Source organism: Felis catus, chromosome C2 (assembly GCF_018350175.1).
Source record: "Felis catus isolate Fca126 chromosome C2, F.catus_Fca126_mat1.0, whole genome shotgun sequence".
In the NCBI taxonomy this organism is placed as follows: Eukaryota; Metazoa; Chordata; class Mammalia; order Carnivora; family Felidae; genus Felis; species Felis catus.
Window position 1 is genome coordinate 121,175,775 of NC_058376.1, and position 24,111 is coordinate 121,199,885.

General features: G+C 36.9%; 1 protein-coding gene across 5 annotated transcripts in view; it reads left to right on the forward strand.

Moving 5' to 3' along the window:
• Nucleotides 1–24,111, forward strand: part of GK5 (glycerol kinase 5) — a 79,750-nt gene that overhangs the window by 48,111 nt on the left and 7,528 nt on the right. For 4 of the 5 annotated variants that reach the window (XM_023260506.2, XM_023260507.2, XM_023260505.2 and 1 more), the window contains 6 exons: nt 2,434–2,560; nt 4,044–4,148; nt 15,895–15,989; nt 20,640–20,743; nt 22,095–22,154; nt 22,903–23,036. In XM_023260506.2, coding sequence (XP_023116274.1) covers nt 2,434–2,560; nt 4,044–4,148; nt 15,895–15,989; nt 20,640–20,743; nt 22,095–22,154; nt 22,903–23,036 — 625 coding nt within the window. The remainder of the gene's footprint in view (nt 1–2,433; nt 2,561–4,043; nt 4,149–15,894; nt 15,990–20,639; nt 20,744–22,094; nt 22,155–22,902; nt 23,037–24,111) is intronic. The other variant, XM_045037492.1, reaches the window with a different exon arrangement.

Genomic DNA, 24,111 nt, shown 5'->3' on the forward strand with positions numbered 1-24,111 from the left:
ACTGTTAGAAAACGTTTTCCCATTTGGGGCATACCTTTCACAATCTCCAGCAATCGAGGCACCCATTTCACAGGGCAAATCCTATGAGCCTTAACGAAAACCTCGCAAAACTTATTGAAATTCTATCAGTATACAAGTGTCTGCTGATCCTTTGTTGTCTCATGCTATTAAGACCAACTACTGTAAACCTCTAATATCTTATGCTCAAGCCTATCATCAACAAGTTAAAGAAACCTTCTCAGATTCCAATTCAAATGATCCTGTTGGTCACAATGTAGAGCCTGGAGATTTAGGTATTCGGGAAACATTATCAGAGGAAGGTAGCTCTCGGTCACCATTTGAAGAGGAATCTTACCAAGGGCTCCTGATCACTGATACTGTTGCAAAACCAGAAGGGATGGAGCCTTGAGTACATATCTCTCAGCTTGTGAAGGCTCCACCTGCAACCAGGCCCTGTACAGACACTGGAGACCTCCAAATCAAATTGATGAGGAGAGAAATTGCTTACATCAAGGCATCCTGCTTCTGCCCAAGACTATGGATCAAGACTTTAAACTTTAAACATGAAACACTTTCTCCTTCTCCTTTCTTTTACTGTAACATTGACCTGGAAAGAAGATGCCCTCATCTGTTTCTCCCCAGGCCATTGTTAAGGGGGTAAACCTTTGGAATTGAGAACAACCTTTTATTTCAGGTCATGAGAAAGTCTAACTGACCCCCTAACTTTTCACAAGCAAAATAAGACATTTCTTTGGACAACTCCCCAGAAGTTTCATTGTTGAGCTAGAAAGGATCTGCTGGGAGGCTTTTATGATTCAGGATTCATTCCTCTTGGTAGGTCCCTACGTCCCTTATTAGGGATAAGCGTAAATAAACCTATGATCAGGAACTTCTCAATTCTTGAAATTATTGCAAAATCTGCTGCTAAAGCAACTGCTGTCCAACAAAGATCCTTAGACTCTTTGGCCAAAGTTGTTCTTAAGAGTAGGACAGCCCCTGAATATCTTTTAGCTGAACAAGGAGGTACCTCTGCTGTGGCCAACACCACCTGCTATATCTGGATTAACCCTTCTGGGGAAATTGAAATTTAATTACATAAGATCACTGAGCAAGCTGCTTGGTTTAAAAGAATAACTTCTTCAGCAGGGTCTTTCTTTGATTTTAATTGTTTTGAGTCTTGGGGACTATGGCTCTGAAGTGCTCTCGAAACACTGGGAATTATCCTACTTGTAGTTATCGTAATAATCCCCCTGGTACATTGTATTCTCTCAAAAGCTTTAAATGCATGTTAACTGCTAACCACCAAGCAAATGATCTCCCTAAGACTGGAATGTCAGAAAAGAAATGAAAAGGACAATTGACTTAGAAATTGTGAACCTGAAGTTGTAACCTGTGAATGTCACAGAGATTAAGCAAAAAAACCATCATGACCTGTGAGTGACACACAAAGGACCAGTAACAACTGATCAGCTCTGGAGCTGATGGCAGAGAATGGCGCTAATGCTTTAAATTTTGATCACATCTCTCAGTTAAGCTGAGAGTCTGATCAAAGGGGAAGAAACTGTTAAAAAGAAAACCACAGGCGTCAAATGGTGGTCCCAAGCCAGTTAACCAAGACTTAACAACTAATCTATCTATAGTTTCAACCCCCCCAGAAATATAACCCTTAACCAGTCAACATGGGAATTTCCTGGTCAGCACTAGGAAGTTTAACGATACACTCCTCTGTTCCCCTTAGGAAGGTGACCTTGCCTAAAACAATGGATTCTTTGCCAATAGTTTCCTTTTTTCTCCGCTCTTTCTCTACTTCTAAAAACTATCCTTTTCTTTAACCCTTTGGAGCTCACCTCTGCTAGATAGGGTGCTGCCCAATTCATGCATCAATTAATAAAGCCAATTAGATCTTTAAAATTTACCCCATTGAATTTTTGTTACTTAACAATGTATATGTACATTTAATTATTTTCACAAGATGTTATATTTTTTCTTCTAACAAAAATGTATGGTTGGGAATGTGTGGTTTCGACCTACATGTATTTAGATTAAGCACTATCACTCATTAAGCACTATCACTCATTAAAAGAGAAATTTGTGAGGTCAGTTATTTGACTAATGAATGAAACTGCATTTAAGTTAAAAAATCTTCATTGTTTTTTCTGCACAATTTTTATTCTGACCTTTATTTCTAAGATTATTCCTGTGACACTTAAAAATCATAAAGTAGATTGCCCACTAAAAATTCCCAAGGCACATTCCCTAGAGAGACTTCTATCTTATTGTTGCTCTTTGTTCTTTCCAGGGATTTTTTTTTAAGAAAAGGAAAAAAGAAAACAAAATTTTGAAGTATGAGAATATAGTATAGGAGACAGTGGGATACAGTGAAATAGGCTACTGCTAAGGACCAGCCATCTTACATTTGAACATTTTTGGTAGGTCGCCGATCAGCAATCAGCCATGTTTGGAGAATGCTGCTTCCAGACTGGAGACGTGAAACTTACCATGGGAACTGGGACATTTTTGGATATTAATACCGGAAATAGCGTGCAACATACTGTTGGAGGTAGTTAGAATTTATCTTTTTTATTGACAAATATCACTTGTTTTCATATTTAACTTTTCTGATACTGTTTTCCCAGTTTATATTAAGGACACTCTGTAATATATTTTTTGTTATTATTCTTAGTTAATTTCTATTTCCCTTCTTTCCTTAAAAGCATAAAAAATGAGAAAGATGTTATAGAAAAACTCAGGATTAGGGTATTTTGGTCAGTTTTCCAAATATTTGCCTAATTTGTTATATGTGTTTAAAACATCTTTCTAGGCCTCTAAATTTTCTTTTTATGTGTTAGCAATTCTTTTTGTGAAAAAAAAATTTTTTTTTGTGGTAATTCTCAACTAGTGTTCCATGCATATATAATGGCAATTGCCAAGAAATTGATCTCCCCGATGGAAGACATCCTAGGATGTATAAACCAAGAAATTTAGATTGTGGAAGAACACCCTAAGAGACCTGTGGGCTCTTAATCTGGGCTATGGTCTCCTACTGTGGTTACTAAGAGGTAGATTTTAAAATGTTTTTCTTAGGGTGCTTAGGTGTTTTTCTCAGTCGGTTAAGCTTCCAGCTTTGGCCCAGGTCATGATCTCACGGTCTGTGAGTTAGAGCCTCGAGTTGGGTTCTGTGCTGACAGCTCAGAGCCTGGAGCCTGCTTCAGATTCTGTGACTCCCTCTCTCTCTGCCCCTCCCCCACTCGTGCTCGCACTTTCTTTCTCTCTCCTCTCTCTCTCTCTCAAAAGTAAACATTAAAAAAAATAAAGAAGCTTGGTTTCTCTTAAAATATATATATATATATATATTTTTTTTTTTTTTTTCTTACCTTCCATCCCCCCTCAAGCTCTTCCTTTCCCCCTAACTAGGGAAATGGAAGCTAGAAAATCTGATCATTGATTGCAACAGGTTGTTTCTACTTAGGAACCTCCACCAATAAATGAGATAGTGTAGTTCTATTCCTCTGTTTCTAGAGACATAGACATGCCTATGGATAATAAAAACTAATGTTTAGTGTTCATTTTACATATCAGGCACTGCACTAAGTTCTTTTTATGCATTAACTCAGTTTATTCTCACAGTAGCTCTCTGAGGTAGACCATTTTACAATTGAGGAAACTAAGGCTAAGAGGTTAGAAATTTGTGAGACCACTGACTTCAGAGCCAGTTTGCTATTTTTTTAAATTTTTTTAAATGTTTGTTTATTTTTGAGACAGGGAGAGACAGAGCATGAACGGGGGAAGGTCAGAGAGAGAGGGAGACACAGAATCTGAAGCAGGCTTCAGGCTCTGAGCTGTCAGCACAGAGCCTGATGCAGGGCTCGAACTCACAGACCGCAAGATCATGACCTGAGCTGAAGTCGGATGCTTAACCGACTGAGCCACCCAGGCATGCTGCCACTTTGCTATTTTTTAAGAAAATCAAATTGTTCTACTGTAGTCATCTCTGGATGAATTATCTATTTATATTTGACTTATACTGTTTCTTTGTTTCTAAGGCTTTTATCCACTAATTGGGTGGAAGATTGGGCAAGAAGTTGTATGCTTAGCTGAAAGCAATGCAGGAGACACTGGTACAGTCATAAAATGGGCTCAACAATTAGGTAAGTCATCTTATAAACAGATTTCATAGGCCACACTTAAAGAATTCAAGAATGCCATAGGACTACAGATCAGTAGGAAATGAATGGATTGTTCAAATGAGACATAAAAGGAACTAGAAAATATAAGGCATTATTTTATTATACTGGGATAGTAAAAGGCTAGGCATTAAGGCTAGATACCATAAAGAAAAAGAATAATAAATTTATATAAATTATTAGAATGTGTAAGGAGAAGGATGCCATAAGCAAAGTTAAAAAACAACTTGGTAAGAACAATTTGTAGCATACGTCAGAAAAATTAATAAAGATGACGAAAGAAAGTGGGGGTACCTGGCTGGCTCAGTCAGTTAAGTGTCTGGCTCCTAATTAGGGCCCAAGTCATGATCTCGTGGTCATGAGATGGAGCTCTGCGTCAGGCAGTGCGGACCCTGCTTTGGATTCTCTCTCTCTGCCCCTCCCCAAGCTTGCACGCTCTGTCTCTCTCTCTCTCTCTGTCTCTCTTTCCCTCTCTCTCTCAAAGTAAATAAATAAACTCAAAAAAAAATGACAAAAATGGACAAAGGACAGAAGTACAGATATCACAAATCAAATAACTATTAAAAAATGCTATTCAGAGTCACATGGCTGCTCTGTCAGAAGAGCTTGTGACTGTTGATCTCAGGGTCTTGAGTTCAAGCCCCACACAGGGTGTAGAGATTACTAAAAAACAAAACAAAACAAAACAAAACAAAACAAAACAAAACAAAACAAATGCAATTCAGTTCAATAATCAAAGAAATACACATCTAAAAGCTGATGTCACCTGTAATTGGCAGAGATTAAGTAGTTTGATGATGGTCAGTATTGGTGGGAATATAGAGAAAAAACTCTTCTTGTTTTCCTTTGTGATGAATGTTTTTTTAATGTTTATTTATTTATTTTTTTGAGAGAGAGAGTGCAAGCTGGGAAGGGGCAGAAAGACAGATGGAGACAGAGAATCTGAAGCAGGCTCCAGGCCCTGAGCTGTCAGTACAGAGCCTGATGCAGGGCCTGAACCCATGAACCACAAGATCATGACCTGAGCCAAAGTTGGAGGCCCAACCAACTGAGCCACCCAGGAACCCCTCCTTTGTGATGAATATTAACTGGTATGGCCTTTCTGGAGGACAAGCAGGCAATATGTGTCAATTTATAGAGTGCAGACCCTTTGGCCTCATTCTATTCTTTGTTTCCTAAGAAAACAATGGGACAGATATGCAAAGACGTGTACATGCATAGGTGTTTAGTGCAGCAGTTGGAAATAAGTTCCTGTCTAATAATAAAGCATTACAGTATATCCATACAGTGGGACATTGTACAGTCACATGTAATGGTGTAGTTGTGTATCTTAATTGATGCAGAACGCTATCTATGGCACATTAAGGAGGGGATGAAGCAGTTGCAGAACAGTCTATGTAAATATTTTTTGCTTTTATTTTACAGTTTTATTGAGATATAATCCGCAAACCAAATAATTCACCTATTTGAGGTGTAAAATTCAGTGTTCTTTAGTATGTCTCAGGACGGTGCAACCATCACCACCATCTAATTTTAGAACATTTTTATTCCCCCTAAAAGAAACCTCCATATGCACTGGCATTGACTCCCTATTCTATCCACCTCCCCTCAGCTACCATGGATCTACTTTCTGTCTCTATGGATTTGCCTATTCTGGACATTTCATGTGGATAGAATCAAACAATATGTGGCATCTTGTGACTGCCATCTTTTACTCATCATAACATTGCAAGGTTCACCCATGTCATGGCATATATCAGTACTTATTTCTTTTTATTGCTGAATATTCCATTATATGGAAGTACCAGAATTTATTTATTCATTCATCAGATGATGGACATTTAGGTTGTTTCCACTTTTCAGCTGTTGTGATTGATGAACAGCCTGTGTATTACATAGCCATGTTTCTCTGCTGTGCCCCAGTAACACAGGTCAGGGGACATTTTTTCCCTAGCAGTATCACTTTTAATTGCTATACGTCACATTTGCTTGCTCCGGGCGATCCCCTAAGACTTCCCCATGCTCATTTAAAATACCGAGGACTGTTATTTACTAGAAATAAGGAAACCGATTCCTCTCTGGTTATCTTCCCAAGAGAGATAACATATCCTTCATTAGAGAGAATGAGATAAGCATTTTCTCACATGGGAACTAATTTTAGGGAGTGAACACATACATGTTACTGGTGATGAATAGGATCTTAGTTCATGGTCCTACCTCTCTCTCCTCCTGGGGAAGAGAAGTGTGGCTTCCTGCTGAAGCTGAAGTGAAACCCAGCAAGAATGAAGCCTTGAGTTCTCAAGTAGACAACGCAGGCCCAGGGTCTGTAGAGGGCACTACCTGAGTGTTATTGGTGAAAATACTAGACACTGCTAAAGACACTCTAGATGTTTTCTATGGATCCAGCCTGCTGAGCCAGGAGAAAATCCCCTTATCATGTGGAGAAGAAAGGTGGCCTGGCAAATCCCTGGGTGAGCCTGCCAAATGACATCAGTACTGTTTGGTCTGCACTGCCCCTCTTCCAATCTGAGTGGGGAGGCCTAATCTTTCTCACATCTCCAGAAACCAGAGAGCCAAGGTTCACTCCCCTACCTCTCATTGCCTGATAACCCCATAAGCCTGACCTGAAAGAGAGCACAGTGTAGGAGCATACAGCGCCCTGAATGGGAGTGACCAAGCTCAACAGGTAGCTCCTATGCAGGCAGAGAGGATGGGAGAAACAGAAGATTAAAATAACACCAACAAAAGTCAAACTTAAAGGGATGAAAGAAAATATTACAAAGAAATGTCTGGAAAACATAAAGAGTTTTGAGGAACAAAACCAAGATATGTAAAATGTAAAAAGAAATACTAACAAAACAAAAAATATTGCTGAAAATCCAAATAGGAATCAGGGAAAATTTAAAAACAAAGAAGAGGAAACAAATAGAAGATAAAACTAAGAGGTAAGAGATACAGAGGAAAGATAAGAGGAAAAAAATATGTGAATACTAGTCTTTTGTGGCATATGAAAATGTAATTATGGAAATGGAGTTACAAAAATGTAAAAATTGAAGCGACAAATTGGAAATAAATTTCCATGAGCAGAAGAAAGACCTTACTACACAGACTGAAATAGTTTACCAAGTTGAAAAAAAAAAAGATAAACTAAGACAGTCCTATGTGTATGAATTATCTGATTCCCAAGAATAAAGAAAAGCTTCAAGATAGGAAGAGCCGTTTATTTCTAAAGAAAAAAACTAGACTGGCATGGAAGTAGTTGTAAAATTTAGAAAGTGGAACATGTACATATTAGGAAAAAGATCAAGGAGTCAATAATCTGGTGCCAGGCTAAGATAGCATTCATATTAAGTACAAAAGGGACATTTTCTGGCCATGCAGTAGATACTTTCTGAGGAAATTACCCAAGGAGGTACTCTAGCCAAAAGAAAATAGAGCAAAGATCTCAACATGGGCAAAGCAAAGTATATAATAAATAAGGTGTGTTTCAAAAAATAAAATTTTTTATTCCCCAGTAGCAGGCTAGATTTTGTTCTTTATTATTTGAATTGGTCTTATACCAAACTGATAAAAGACATCTTACTATAATATAAAATCTTTATTTTTGTACATCAGGAACATAATGTACAAAAATCTCTTTAAGAGATTGAAATTAACACTAAAAAGAGCCTCTAATTAAACTAGGCTTAAATATTTTATGTGTAATATATGGTTGTTCTATAGAAACTTTTCTGTTAAAAGTTTGAAAATGTATTCTGTTTTTGTTTATTTATTTGTTTTTCCCTTCTTCCCATAAATGAGTTTAATTCCATGGTGTATAACTTCTGGGGTAAAGTGCTGCTCAAGAATAGACCACAAAGCGTGCATTTTTTCTGTTCTTCATGTTTTCTTTCTGTTCATTTATCTTTTCATTTCAAGTTCAAGGAAATCTCTTTCTAAACACATATGCGTGGGTGTGCACACACATGCACACACACACACACACACACACACACACACACACACAAATCCTTTTCTCAGTTCCATACGTTGAAAAGCAATAGAGTGGAACATCTCATCCTATTATGTAATATGGTTAGAAATGAATAGCAAAAACAATATATAAATGGTACTTAGCCATGTGGAAATATGAAATGTCTTTTCTTGAGTAGCATAGGGCCAAGGAAAACATTTGAAACATAATTTGATAGTGTCCAAAAAATATAGAAAATGACTATAATTCTGTAAGAACAGTACTTAGAGGAAAATGATGAATCCTTATTAATAAGAAAAAGGAGAGAAGCATAATAAACTTCCCAGCCAAATAGTATAAGGATATACAAATTATAAAACTGATAAATGGTAAATAGTAAAATTGATAAACTAAATCTCTTTTTAAAATATCCAAGAATTGGTACCTTATGTATGTTTCACTGGGAATATATACAGTGAGACATATAGTGAGAAAGAGATAAAAATGAGAACTGTTTTAACTGTTCATTTTGAAATAATTTCAAACTTAAAGTTGTAAAAATAGAAAAACTTTTGTATACGCTTTGCCCCATATATGCTTTTTTTTTAATTTGATTTTTTTAAGTAATCTCTACACCCAACATGAGGCTTGAATGAATGTACAACCCTGAGATTAAGAGTTACACTTTCCACCAACCAGGCACCCCCCAGATTTGCTGGTTTTTAATGTTTTACTGTGATTGCTTTATCGGTCTACCTACCATCCATCCATCTGTCCCATATGCTGTGGGATAGATAAATATCTTTTTTAAAAAAAAATTTAATGTTTATTTATTTTTGAGAGAAAGAGACAGAGACTGGAGGGGTGGAGGCAGAGAGAGAAGGAGACACAGAGTCTGGAGGAGGCTCCAGTCTCTGAGCTGTCAGCACAGAGCCTGATGCGGGGCTTGAACTCACAGACCACAAGATCATGATCTGAGCCAAAGTCAGATACTCAACCAACTGAGCCACCCAGGCACCCCTTATGAAATTTATAATCCCTATTCCAATTTTGTCAAATGTTCCAATAATGTCTTTCATGGCATTTTTTTCCCATTACAAGATCGAATCCAAAATTGCTTAATGGTATAATTTCCTTTAATCTGGAACTGTTTCCTCAGCTTTGTTTTTCATGCCATTGTCATTTTTTAAAAATATAGGCCAGTTATTTCCTAGAATATCCTTTAATTTGGGTTCTTGTGACTAGATCCATCTTATGTAGTTTTGGCTGATGTCATACATAAATGATAACTGTGTCCTTCTTATAATATATACCTGGAGATGCAGGGTGTCCTTTAGTCTTCTTTTGGTCCTATTAAATTTTATGTGGGGCACCTGGGCAGCTCACTCGGTTAAGTGTCTGCCTCTTGATTTTGGCTCAGGTCATGATCTTGTGGTTTATGAGTTCGAGCCCTGCGTTAGGCTCTGTGCTATCAGCACAGATTCTGTGCTCTACCTTGCTCTCTGCCCCTCCCCAACTCATTCATTCTCTCTCTCTCTCTCTCTCTCTCTCTCTCTCAATAAATAAATAAACTTAAAAAAATTTGTTCACATGCATAAGATGTTTCCCAATTTCTCCATTGTATAATTACTGTTTTTACTTTTGTAATAAATAATATCTGGGGAGATACTTTGAAACTAGCTAGATACCCCATTTCTCATCAAATTTCCCCCATCCTCTAAATTTAGCATTCATTGATAATTCTTGCCTGGATCAGTTTTTATTCCAATGGTTGCAAAATGGTGTTTACTAACTCTATTATCCCTTCCGTGTTTAGTAGTTAGCATTCTATTGTGCAGTGAAGAGCTTCCACTTCACCCCTTTTATTTACTTATTATCACTATAAACTCATGGTTTCTTATTCAACAGGTTACAAATCTTATACTTCTTATTTATTTTCATGTTCAGTTTGTCCTGGATTTAACCATTGAAAATCTTCTCAAATTATCCTCTATGTCTTTAAATGTCCATATCTTTTTTTTTTTTTTAACACTTTATTAGTTTCTGGCACAAGATGTTTTAAGCTCATCTTAGGTTTTTCCTACTTCCTAAGTGGAATTAGCCACTTTCCCAATAAGCCCTAATTCCTATGAGTAGAAAATGGTATTGAAAAATAATGATTGGCAGTGTGCCTGGCTGGCTCAGTTGGTAGAATGAGTGACTCTTGATTTTAGGGTCATGAATTCAAGCCCCACATTGGGCATGGAGCCTACTTAAAAAAATAATAGTAAAATTTAAAAATAAATGAAGGGGCGCCTGAGTGGCTCAGTCAGTTAAGTAATTCTTTTTTTTTTCTATTTTTTATAATTTTATTATTATTTTTCAACTTAAATCCATGTTAGTTAACATATAGTGTAATAATGATTTCAGGAATAGAATTTAGTGATCCATCACTTACATATAACTCCAGTATTCATCCCAACAAGTCCCCTCCTTAATGCCCATCACCCATTTAGCCCATCCCCACACCCAGCTCCAGCAACCCTCAGTTTGTTCTGTGCATTTAAGAGTCTCTTATGGTTTGCCTGCCTCTCTCTTTTTATTTATTTTTCCTTTCCTTCCCCTATGTTCATCTGTTTCGTATCTTAAATTCCACATATGAGTGAAATCATGATGTTTTGTCTTTCTCTTACTGACTTCACTTAGCATAATATACTCTAGTTCCATCCACATTGTTACAAATGGTAAGATTTCTTTTTTTGATTGCCAAGTAATATTCCATTATATATATATATATATATATATATATATATATATATATACACCACATTTTCTTTGTGCATTCATCAGTCAGTAGACATTTGGGCTCTATCTATACTTTGGCTATTGTTGATAGTGCTGCTATAAACATTGGGGTGCATGTGCCCCTTCTTTTTCAGGATTGTTTTGGCTATTCGGGGCCTTTTCTGGTTCCATACAAATTTTAGGATTGTGTGTTCTAGCTGTGTGAAGAATGCTGGTGTTATTTTGATAGGGATTGCATTGAATATGTAGATTGCTTTGGGTATATCGACAAGTGTCTGATTCTTGATCTCAGGGTTGTGAGTTCAAGCCCTGTGTTGGGCTCCATGCTGGGTGTCAAGCCTACTTGAATGAATGAATGAATGAATGAATGAATGTAACAGCAGTGATTGGCAGCAGATTTCAACAGGGCTAGAAGTGTGTGTGTGTGTGTGTGTGTGTGTGTGTGTGTGTGTGTTTATTAACAATTTTGAAATATCACACCTCCAATTCTAGTCTAGCCCCTAAGGGTCTTTGCTTGTCTTTTTATGTTATATATTTTTATCTCTTCTACATCAAGAATTCTGGCTCCCAACAACATTGATATGCATTCATTTACTCTCCCTTGAAATATACACAAAAGATCTTCAGAATTACTAGACTGTCCCATTACAACAAACAATATTTACTCAAGATCCTTTGCAAGTTTTTTTCCCTTTATTTTAAGGGTATATGAGTATATGGTCAAAGAACACTATTCAAAAGTTACTTCGATTAGTTCTTACTCTTCTTCCTTCGACGATTTTATTAATTTGAAATAGAGTTGAGTTTGTTTGTTTCTGTTACCAGTTTTAGTTCCCTCCCCCCTGCATCCTTTTTAAAAACATTATCAATATATATGTTTTTAGATTTTTTACTGTTTGTTTATTTTGAGAGAGAGATTGAGCATGAGTGAGGTAGGGACTGAGAGATAGGAGGACAGAAAGATCCAAAACAGGCTCCAGGCTCCGAGCTGTCAGCACAGAGCCCAACGCAGGGCTTGAATTCAGGAACCATGAGATCATAACTTGAGCCAAAGTTGGACGCTCAACCAACTGAGCCACCCAGGCACCCCACGTTATCAATATATTTTTGATATGGAATTTTAACTTGATTCCCAAAGTCAAACTCATGAAAAAAGATATGCTGAGAGAAGTTGACTCCCTCACCTGTCCCTTCATCTGTCTCCCTACATCTTGTAATCATTAGTTTTTGGTTTATCCTTTATATTTCTTTTTGCAAAAACATTTGGGATACATGCTTAGTATTTTCCCTAATTTCTTACATAAAAGGTAAACTATATATGCTCTCTTGTACTTTGCCATTTTTACTTAATAATATGTTCTGAGAATTACTTCTCATCAGTTCACAGAGATCTTCTTTATTCTTTTCACAGCTGCACAGTATGTGTATGTACATAGTTTAGCCAGCCAATATCCTGTATTTGGTCACTTAAGTAATTTCCAATACTTTGCAAATACAAATGGGGTGCAATGAATAACCTTGTACATATGGATTTTCTTTTTGTTGGAGGTATGTTTTTACAATAAGTTCCCAGAACAGAGATTGCTAAGTCAAAGGATAAATACATTGTAATTTTGTTAGACATTGCCAAATTCCTCTTTGTAGGAACCGTGCCATTTTGCATTTCCACCAGAAATTTTTTTTTAAACTTTTTTTTCCTGTTTGTTTATTTTTGAGAGAGAGAGTGCAGGGAGGGGCAGAAAGAGAGGGAGACAGAGGATCAGAAGCAGGCTCTGTGCTGACAGCAAAGAGCCTAATGTGGGACTCCAACTTACAAACCTGAGCCTGAGATCATGACCTGAGCCAAAGTTGGACACTTAACCAACTGAGCCACCCAGGTGCCGCTCAGCCAGAAATGTTTGATACTGTTTCCCCATAGCCTCTTTCCTCATTGAATCTTTCACATCAGTGAATGATCTGGTTGGATGAATTACAGAAGTTGGGAACTGAAATAGAAGTCTTACGTATTGTGAAGCTTTTGACCTTTTGCACAGTATCCTCTAAATGGCTCTCATATAAATGGAATCATATAAATGGATATTGGAATCCACAATATTTTATAAATGGAATCCTATAACCAGTTGAGAAGCTTTCTTTTGGTTAACCTAATGCCTTTGAAATTCATCCATGTTTTGTATGTATCAATAGTTCATTTTATTTAATTACTCAGCAATAATCTATGTTATGGATATACCACAGTTTGTTCATCCATTATCCTACTGGAGGACCTATGGGCTGTTGTTTCCAGTTTTGGGTGATTATAAATAAAACTACTATAAGTATTCATCTACAGGTTTTTATGTGAACATCTGTTTAATTTTTTAAAAATCTTTCTAGGATAAATATCTAAGAATGGGATTGCTGGCTTGTATAAACATGATGTTATATGTGTTATATAAACATACACACAAATAAGTATGAGTTTATCTTTGTAAAGCACAAAAACAAAAACCTGCCAAACTGTTTTTGAGAGTGGCCATACCATCTTGCGTTCTCACCAGCAGCGTGTGTGTGTGTGTGTGTAGTGTGTAGTGTGTGTGTGTGTGTGTGTAGTGTGTAGTGTGTGTGTGTGTGTGTGTGTGTTGCTCCAGTGCTCAGTATTGTCATTTTTGTCAGTTTGTTTTTTAATTTTTGCAATTCTAATAGGTGTGTAATGTTATCTGTCACTTACTGTCTGTTCCATAGAGACTCCTGAGTCCTGCACCTCAGACCAGAAAGGGGTACTTCTATGGAGGCACTTCATATGTGCACCCAGTATATAGACCCAAGTGTTAGGTTTTAGGCTGTCCCTGATATCAGAGAAAGCGAAAACAGGAAACTCACCACTGGTGTGGCATTACTTCAAGTTCCCTGCCGGCCTTATTCTTTTGAGTCCTCAGATAGCTTTTCCATGCATTCCGTCAGGATTCTTAGTTGTATTCAGTGGGAGAGACGGAGTGAAATCTGCTTACTCCCAAAGATTTTACATTGTAAGCTCATTTGAGAAGAGTTTAAGTGGAAGATTACTTAGAGAAGTTCTTCAAGCAAGTATATTCATTGGAACAGCCAATGAAGAATGTAAATTAAGTGTATTTCTTTTTTTTTTTCCTGTTTCTTTGCCTGTCGCCAAAAAACTTTTCCTCAAACCAGCCATCCAGCCATTATTCCAAATTTTGATTGAAAAATTTAGACATTTAGGCATGACTTGTTTAAAGTATACATTTAAAAACCAATGTTATTTTTTAATAATTAGTTTTTGAAGTACTAGAGATATTTTGATGTGTTGTATGAACATGTTGACCAAATGAATATGATTTATGGATCTGATAATTCATTTTGAATAAAATTTATAGATATTATTGAACTAGCCTTATTAACTTGAGTTTTAACATAGGTGTTTCTTAAACTTTTCTCTTTAATCAGCTCTTCATTGTAAGAATAGCAAAACATGCAATAAAATTAAAACAATTTTCTTGAGGCTGTACAAAGCCTTCAATATTCATTATGACTGATTCTTGAGCTTTTTCATCTGATCTGTGCAGTCCTACATGCTCATTCAGGAGTCAGTTCACAAACAAGGATATCCAACTGATGAATGAAAAGGATTTCAACTTTGTTAGTTAATAAAGAAACACAAAATCAAACCATCATGCAATCCACCAAAATAGCTAAAATGAAAAGCATAGACAGTATCAATTATTGGCAAGAATATGGCATAACTGCAAGTTTCATACTGTTGGCAGGAGCCTTAATTTGGTATAACCACTTTGGAAAATGGTTTGGCAGTATCTTCTAAAGTTAGTCCTAAATTTGTAGACCCTAGGACTAGCATTACCATCCCTTGGTATATAACAAACAGAAACATACACATATGTTCACCCAAAAGAACGTCTGAGTGCTCAAAGTGGCCTCTGTATATTAGCCCAAAACTAGAAACTAACCAAATGCATATCAGCTGTAGAATAGTTTAATAAATTGTATATTGTCACACAGTGGAATATTATACAAGGGTAAGAATGAAGTGCAACCACTTTTAACAATATGAATGAGGGGCGCCTGGGTGGCGCAGTCGGTTAAGTGTCCGACTTCAGCCAGGTCACGATCTCGCGGTCCGTGAGTTCGAGCCCCGCGTCAGGCTCTGGGCTGATGGCTTGGAGCCTGGAGCCTGTTTCCGATTCTGTGTCTCCCTCTCTCTCTGCTCCCCCCGCCCCCCCGTTCATGCTCTGTCTCTCTCTGTCCCAAAAATAAATAAACGTTGAAAAAAAAATTTTTTTTTTAAAAAAAACAATATGAATGAATTTCACATGCTTTATGTTAAACAAAAGAAGTTTGTATCTTGATCTGGATGTTGTTTACCTAGGTGTATTCACACTAAAAATTCATCTTGCTGTATACTTAGGATTTGTGCAGTTTTCTACATGTATGTTATACGCTTCAGTAAAAATAGTATATTAAATTAATTAGATCTTGATTTTTTTGTTTGTTTTTTAAAGATTGGCTTTTCATATATCTACCTATTCCCGGCCCCTTATTGAACCCATTAGGTGGAGTAGTTTTTCAGTTGGTTCTCTTGGTTACTATAGGTAGATGATTTTTTCCTCAGAAAGCTAGGATTGGTGTTATCTTCAGGAGAATAATTTATTTTAATGCCAAAAAAGCAGAGAATTGATTTTTAAACAGTCCAAATATCTTTAAAGGAAAAAGTAAGGCCTGCTGCATACAGAGCCCATTTAAGAAGACCTTCCATGGGCTCATAAACTATGCAGTGTGAGAGCCCAGATAATACTAGAGCAGATTGGCCTTGGTGTTGATGCTTTCAAGTGAGCGACCTTTCATACTATATTCATAATAAATGTGGATGCAGGTAAATGTTAGTCATATAACATAATTCTATTTGTTCCTCTCCAACCCCTCCATTTCGTTTTAGCATTTTTGTTGTTATTTTTGTTTTTGCAGACCTTTTCACAGATGTTGCTGAGACTGAAAAAATGGCCAAAAGTTTGGAAGATTCTGAAGGAGTCTGTTTTGTCCCATCTTTTAGTGGATTGCAGGTATTTTTTTTTCTTAGTCAATGGCAATTAACAGACATTTCTCTCCTCATACCTACATTTAAAATTATTTATCTGCCACTCTCTTACTTGAAAGTTTGGGCACTGAGCAGTATGAAAGTGAAGGTACATTCCAGGGCTGAGAAGCTGTGACCTAGCATTAATTCCATGAGAAAGCGGAGCAAATTCAACTTAGAACTCCATCCTTATGGAAATGAAAAGTTGGTAGGTTTGGTATAGAACTTTTACATAAGACTTAGCATTATTTTGTCATAACCAAAATTAACCATTTCCCAGTGGGGAAAATGTATCAGTATATTGACATTTTTTACTTAGAAGAAGTTGAGAATTAGAAAAATAATGTTAAGACCTCTCTCTCTCTCTCTCTCTCTCTCTCTCTCTCTCTCACACACACACACACACACACACACACACACACGTATGGGTATATTGTGCAGTTATAAATTTCATTAACTTTTTTAAAAATCAAATTTTCTTTTGGTTGTGGTAGAATATTGGTTACTTTGCCTAATCAGAAAGTGAACCCAGTAAGAGAAATGACTTTGTAATATTTGACTTTGTAATTATTTGAAAGATCTATGGATATTGCCTTTGATTTTAGCATATTATTACAAAGGCTTTTTAAAAAACTTTCAAGGTATATTATTATGAACAAAATTCCTTTTTTTGGGAAGCTTATCCTATCCTTTTAATCATTCTTTAAATATTATTTCCTTTCAAAAAACAAAAAATTCTCTTCTAGTCCATGCTATATTTAGGCAATCAGTTGAAGTCCAAAATTTGAAAGTTTGGATAATATAATGTAGAAACTGGTGGAAAAGGATTAAATCAGAGTGTTTCAAATCTCTAAAAATACAGTATTTCCAAACTAGACATTTAAATGGACATTATTTTTTTTAAATTTTTTTAATGTTTATTATTTTTGAGAGAGAGAGAGAGGGGCAGAGAGAGAGGGAGACACAGAATCTGAATCAGGCTCCACACTCTGAGCTGTCAGCACAGAGCCCAACACAGGGCTTGAACTCACAAACCACGAGATCATGACCTGAGCCGAAGTTGGACGTTTAACCCACTGAACCACCCAGGTGCCCCTGGGCATTATTTTAGTATCTGTAATAATTTCCTTCTATGTACTTTACCCTGAAGGACTAAAAGTTTATAAATGACATAATAGAGGTTGCACTAGGTCCTCTTTAGGGTAACGTGAGGAAACTAAATAGCATCCATCATAGGACAGGGGGCGAAGAGTATTTGTTGAATTGACGTTTCAGGAGGAAGCTTTAGATGAATAGTTGTCATCAGCCAAGGTAGTTAGGCTACTATATATTCTTCCCTTTTGAAATATTTGCTGGGGACTTTAGTAGTGACTTTATCTTGGCAGCTGTCTTTAACTTCTGCATCAATCCATATGTCTGTAAAAATAATATGAAATATATGATAAAAAGTATTACTAAAACCCAAAAGATCGGAGGAAACTCTCACAGATGCGGTTTTTAATTTCACGTTAATAAAATATGTCCCTTCCCTGCCATGATTGCAACCTGGCAATCTGGTGGGTTTGAGAAGGGTGGAGGAGGACTACAAACTCAAGTATTTCCTAATGTAACACGAAACTCTTAAGTAGAAACCGAAAGTTAATTCAGACAATAGTGTGTTGATTCTAAGCTGTTTGGAAAATAGGAGGGAGATTGCTGATAAACTGCCCGTGTCAACAACTAAAGAAAACGAGGGATTGGCAAATGGAAAGGAAGGGTCAAGTATCTGTGATACTGCCTTTAATTTTAGAATATTAGAACTGCCTTTAGTTTTAGAGCTCACAGTTCGTGAGTTCGAGCCCCGCATTGGGCTCTGTGCTGACAGCTTAGAGCCTGGAGCCTGCTTCAAATTCTATGTCTCCCTCTCTCTCTGCTCCTCTCCCGCTCATGCTGTCTCTCTTTCCTTCAAAAATAAATATAAATATTAAACAAAAAATTAAAAAAAAAAAAAGAAGTACAGTGTTCTTCTGGTCCCTGTGGTATGGAAGCTTGGCAGTCCTCTGGATAGCTACAACTGAAGCAATTTGCCCAGCAAAGAGGCAGGTTTGTTACAGCAACCACAAAATAAGTAGAAAGAACTTCTCAGAATTGGTTATGGTTTGGGAGAATTAATTTACAATAGAAGGGAGAATGAAGAAGGCACAGAAAGGGGATATGAAGAAAGTCACTAGTGGGAAGGGGTTTGGTAAGCAAGAATAGTAATATAAAATTTGTAGTGAACTATGTGTCAGGCACAGTTCTAAATGTCATGCATTGTCTCATTTAATCCTCAGTAACTCAGCAAGGCAGAAGATACTCTTATCATCCCATTCTGAAGATGAGGAAAGTAAGATTTAGAGCTGTTAAGTCACTTGCCTAGTCTCACACAGCTAGTGAGCAACAGAGCTGGTTTTGGGGCCCAGCTGTTCTGACTCCAGAGTCCAGGTTCTTAACTCTTCTGTTGTACTGGTTTATGGTATATAACATAAAATATGAGAACGGGAAGACACAGTAGATGCCTTTAGGTTCAAGGTTGACAACGGGCAAGAGGCATGTTGACATTAACCATCTTACAAGTACCCAGCAGTTTAGGCTAAGATACCCATGGTGACAAGGGCCTGCCGAGGCTGATAGTCTATGCCTTGGGCAGGGGTCTGCAAGGTTAGCTCAGGGCTCCAAGCAAAACTTTACAGAATCTCCCTGTTCCTAGTTGGTTGATGGTCTGGGAGGCTTACTCAAGGGATTGACAGTGACGGATTGAAGGTGTGGCTGGAGGCTGTCTGCCCTGTTGAGATGTGACCAGACCTAAAGGACTTCCCAGTGTTTTTCCTACCATATCATCCCAAAGACAGATTCACTTGGACTAACTAATGCAGGGACATTTAACCTATAAGAAATGTTTAGGTGTCTATGGACTTTATTACCCCCTCAAATTGACCTACTACTAATTATAAATTATGTCCATAGCTGTTTTTACAAAAGTCATTTCAGTCCGGTCATACCAGGATTTTATGTGGTGTATTAATTAGAAGGAGTAATTTTTATGCAGAAAAAAAAAACCATAGCACACTACTAGGCACTAATACAGTATTCTACCACCTGATATAGACCAGTGTTACTGTATAAGTAAGCTTTTACTGAGTGGATCACCAAAACATGTTAATAAATTTGAAAAATTATCAGGATAAAATCACAATAGGAGGAAAATCATAGCTACAGTACAGATAAGATGTAATATGGAATTTCTTCAGTTAAATAATGAGGAAAAGTATTGTTCGTTCATTGACTGAACAAATGTGTGTTGATTCCCTGTGGGGGCCAGATGCATTGCAAGGACCTGGAGACACATAGGAAGTACATTAAATGAGTTTCCACGGGGAAGATAGAGTTTCAACAAACATCCACACAAACATATGTAGTTATATATACATGATATGAAGCAAAGTTCATCAGGCTCCGTAAAAGCAATGATGGTGGCTTGGCCTTGTCTCTGGGATCAAAGTTTTCCCAGAGGAATCTGAGCCAAGCTTTGGAAGAGGAGAAGGATTAACTAGGAGAAGGGGTAGTAAAAAGTTTTCCAGGTAATGAGATGATATGTCAAGGCCCTGAAGCTAGAAGGTGCTTTTCCTGGGGACCATCATTTTCTGACAGCACTAGCACATCCCTCTGTCATGACCTGTTATCAGATGTTGGAACTGTTCTTCTGTATCTTTCCTAGTGAGACCATAAGCTCTGGCAAGGGTCTTTGTTCTTTACCTTTGTGTCCTAGAATTGTCTTGGATTTCTGGGGATGCAATGAATACAAAATTCATCTGATAGATACATAATTCCACCTCAGGACTTCGGCTCTTTTATTTTTTTAACGTTTATTTATTTTTTGAGAGAGAGAGAGCACAATTTGGGGAGAGACAGAGAGACAAGTAGACAGAGGATCTGAAGCAGGCTCTGCCCTGTCAGCCCAGAGCCCAGTGTAGGCCTCGAACCCATGAACCATGAGATCATGACCTGAGCCGAAGTTGGACGCTTAACTGACTGAGCCACCCGGACACTACAAGACTTTGGCTCTTTTAAAGACAGATGTTAGGCTAGGTCATTTCTCATATTAGGCAATATGACTATTAAGCTAAGAAATAGAAGAGTTTAGTTTGAATGTCTGAAAAAATATTAGGTATAAGTTATGACACTGAAAAACATACATTCTGCATTATGGTTTTTTACTAAGATTAACTTATACCCTCAAAAAGCTACTTTACAAAAACAATTTCAGTGTAAAAACTTCACACGTGGTGGAAAGGAGAAATACTAGAATTGCTTTTCATTTCCTCTTGTAAGGCTAGATATTTAATAAGTTGTTACTCTGCTTTAGTCCCTTATCTTTGTATGAGCTCCAACAGAAGGTTTAGCTAAGTCCAATATCTATAACTCAACCTTGTTTAAGTCCTATTAGAGAGTTATCTTAATAGTTAACATGTTTAGGGACTGTCATTTATTTTAAGACTTCTTAACTCTAAATAAGCATTGTTTTTTTCTAACATGGGTATGTTTTTATTGCGTATGTCTGTAAGTCCATAGATTTAATTTAGAACAATAATAAAAATTGTTACTATCTCTTCTTTAGGCTCCATTAGATGACCCCTATGCATGTGCCTCTTTTATGGGTTTGAAGCCTTCCACCAGTAAATACCATCTTGTACGAGCAATATTGGAATCAATAGCTTTCAGGTACCAAAACCGGCCTTAAACTAACCTCGCCCCATACAGTATTGCCATTTGCTTTTATTAATTTCTCCTAAACTGAATTATGAAATTTCTTAATTTTTAAAATGTTTTTATTTATTTATTGAGAGAGAGTGCAAGCGGGGAAGGGGCAGAGAGAGAGGGGGACAGAACATCTGAAGCTGGCTCTGTGCTGACAGCAGAGAGCCGGATGTGGGGCTTGAACTCACGAACCCGTGAGATCATGACCTGAGGTAAAGTCAGACGCTCAACTGACTGAGCCACCCAGGTGCCCCTGAAATTTCTTAATTTTGAATGAGCATTTATACCTTTAAATTCATACTGTTTGTAACATAATTATTGCTAATTTCCTTAACATCTTTTTTTTTTAATATTTAATAGTACCAATACCACTTAGATCTGATATCTGAAAATAGAATGATTTTTAAAAATACAGTTGACCCTTGAACAACATGGGTTTGAACTGTGCGGTCCACTTATATGTGAATTTTTTTCAAAAAATACAATATGGTACTGTAAATGGACTTTCTTTATGATTTTAGTAATAACATTTTCATTTCTCTAGCTTTCTTTATTGTAAGAAGACAGTATGCAATATATATAACATACAAACTCTGTGTTAACTGACTTATCAGTAAGGCTTCCCACCAGTAGTAGGCTATTAGTAGTTAAGTTTGGGGGGGAGTCAAAACTTACACAGATTTTTGATTTTGTGGTGAATTGGCACCCCTAATCCCCACGTTATCCAAGGGTCAACTGTATCTAATTTCTTATGCATAAAAGATTTAAAGTTTGGACTTTCAAAGGTTTTTGTATACTTATTCATAAAGGAGAATTCTAAATATAATGCTCAAAGATTAAATCACCAAAAGTATTTTTTTGTATATTTCCCTGTGATCTTTTCATTATGGCACATTTGTAGTTTATTAAAATTAAGAGTGTGGCTGTCATGAGTATGGAACACTTGGAACATTTAAAATAAAAATTTCTGATTACAAAATGATAATTTCTTATTTGATGAATTCTATTAGGTGTTATGCATGGTATGTCATCTTTATAGCTTTCTATTAAATGAATGGTTGCTTTAAATTTTTATTTGTAGGAATGATAATAGATTAAATTTAATTCTAAATGAAAAATATGGTCCCTTTTATCAAGGTGAAAAGCCCAAGGCCCCATCTAATATCAACTTCAGTTAACATCATATATTTGTTTTCTTTTGCATATTTTATAAATATCATATATATAAAACCACAGTTTTTTCTCAATTTGAAAAGAATAGGAAATTATCATGATATGAATTTCTTCTAAACAGTTATCTTGATTTTTTGACTAGAAACAAACAGTTATATGAGTTGATGCAGAAAGAGATCAATATCCCTGTGACAAAAGTCCGGTACGTAAACTTTGTTTCCATTAGATTTAATTAGAAATCAAAGCGAGTGGTAACTGCTATTAGTGCTTTCATCATTATGACTAGTCAGGATTAAAAATATACATATGCCTACCTTCTTTGCAACAACATTCTTGGTCATAGGAATTTGGAGAGCAAAGGGAAGCTAATTTTGGATTTATAGAGAATATAACACAATATAGAATTTAAGATGATCTTAACACCCAGATGTATATTATAAAGATCTGTTTTTATTTTTTTTTAAGATTTTATTTTTAAGTAATCTCTACACCTAATGTGGGGCTTGAACTCAAAACCCCAAGATCAGGAGTTGCACGCTTCACCAACCGAGCCAGCTAGCCACCCCTATCATAAGCATCTTTAAAATCTCTTTTTCGGGTGTGTGGCCATCTTTTTGACATGGAACCATCAAATTTTCTTTGCTGGGATGTCCAAATGAATTTTTATGTTGGCTTAATTTACTTGGCCTATTTTAAACTAGTCCCAGGACGAACAGGACAGGTGAGAAAATTGATGTTAGGAATAAAGAAAAATGTTTGAAGATTACCTAGCAAGGACCTTTATTTATCCTCAGGTCAGTGCCAAGTGATATAATTTTGGAATTAAAAAGTTGAGCTTAAAAAAAAAAATCAAGGATCTAAAAAAACATATGTGGCCCTTTTAAAAAGGATGAATAATGTTTTTATGCATTTGTTGGAATAATTTATCTCAAATATCTTGCTCCCCACAGGGCAGATGGAGGAGTTTGTAAGAATGATTTTGTCATGCAGATGACTTCAGACCTGATTAATGAGAAAATAGAGAGACCTGTCAACACAGACATGTCGTGCCTTGGTGCAGCTTCTCTAGCTGGCCTTGCTGTGGGTATGTGTGGATTTTATAAAAGCGAGGGCTGTCTTGCAGGCTGTTTCTTGCCAATAGCATTTCTCTTCCCAAATGACAGAATTATAGAGAGGGTCTGGAAAACCTTGGTGTCCAGTAAGCTCCATACACAGATGCACATTACTCACAAAATATTCCTGTGACCTCCTCTGTGGATGGTCTGGTTGTACTTCTTCCATCCTCGTTTCACTTCTTCACTCAGAATTATGAGGCAGGGAAAATTAGTTCTCAGCCGCTCTGTCTTCTGCAAAGGGAAGGTCTCTGGGTAGACTTTCTGAGTAGATAGGCTTTTCTTTGGCATTAGGAACCACTCCATTCTTTCATTTATTGAAAATTGGTTGAGTACCTGCTGCATGACAGTCACTGCTGGGAATAAAGAGGTTTAAAAACGTAGTCCCTGCTATGGGAGTCTCTAGGTACAGTCAGACAAGTCAACAAATTATTATACTTGTGTGTTAAACCTGGCGAACAGCCGTGGCATTAAGCAAGTGGTATAGGCTCTCCAAGGAGGCTCAGTTTTGAAGGAGTTAGCAGACAGCCAGGTGAGGAGGTGAGGAGCCATAAGAGCTAAGTGGTCTAATAAAGAAAGCACCTTGTGCCAATATCCCAGCCCTTTACGGTAAGTGCTATTAGAGGAACACCAAGATGGAAGGCTGGAGAGGAAGAGAGGTCCAGTTGGGGTGGACTCCTCATAAGGAAGAGTTTGAACTTTATCATGAAGGCACTGGAGAGCCACTGAAGAATTTTAAGCAGGGGAGGGACATGGACAGATCTGTATTTGAACAGATCACTTTGGCAGTTAGTGAGAGGATTAGTTGGGAGGGGTGAAGAATGGACTTCAATTAGAGGGCTCCCTAGGAAGCAGCATTGCTGCCTTAGGGCACTGGGAATATTTAATGTGTTCCTCTGTGGAAGGGAAGAGTGTTCATACAAAACAGGATATCTTACAGTTAAAAATTTTAGGCTAATATTTAACATGTTAAAGTTATAAATCCCCAAAGCATGAAACCTTGTAAGTTCAACTTAAACCTTATTCTACTAAAAATCTGTTAATTTT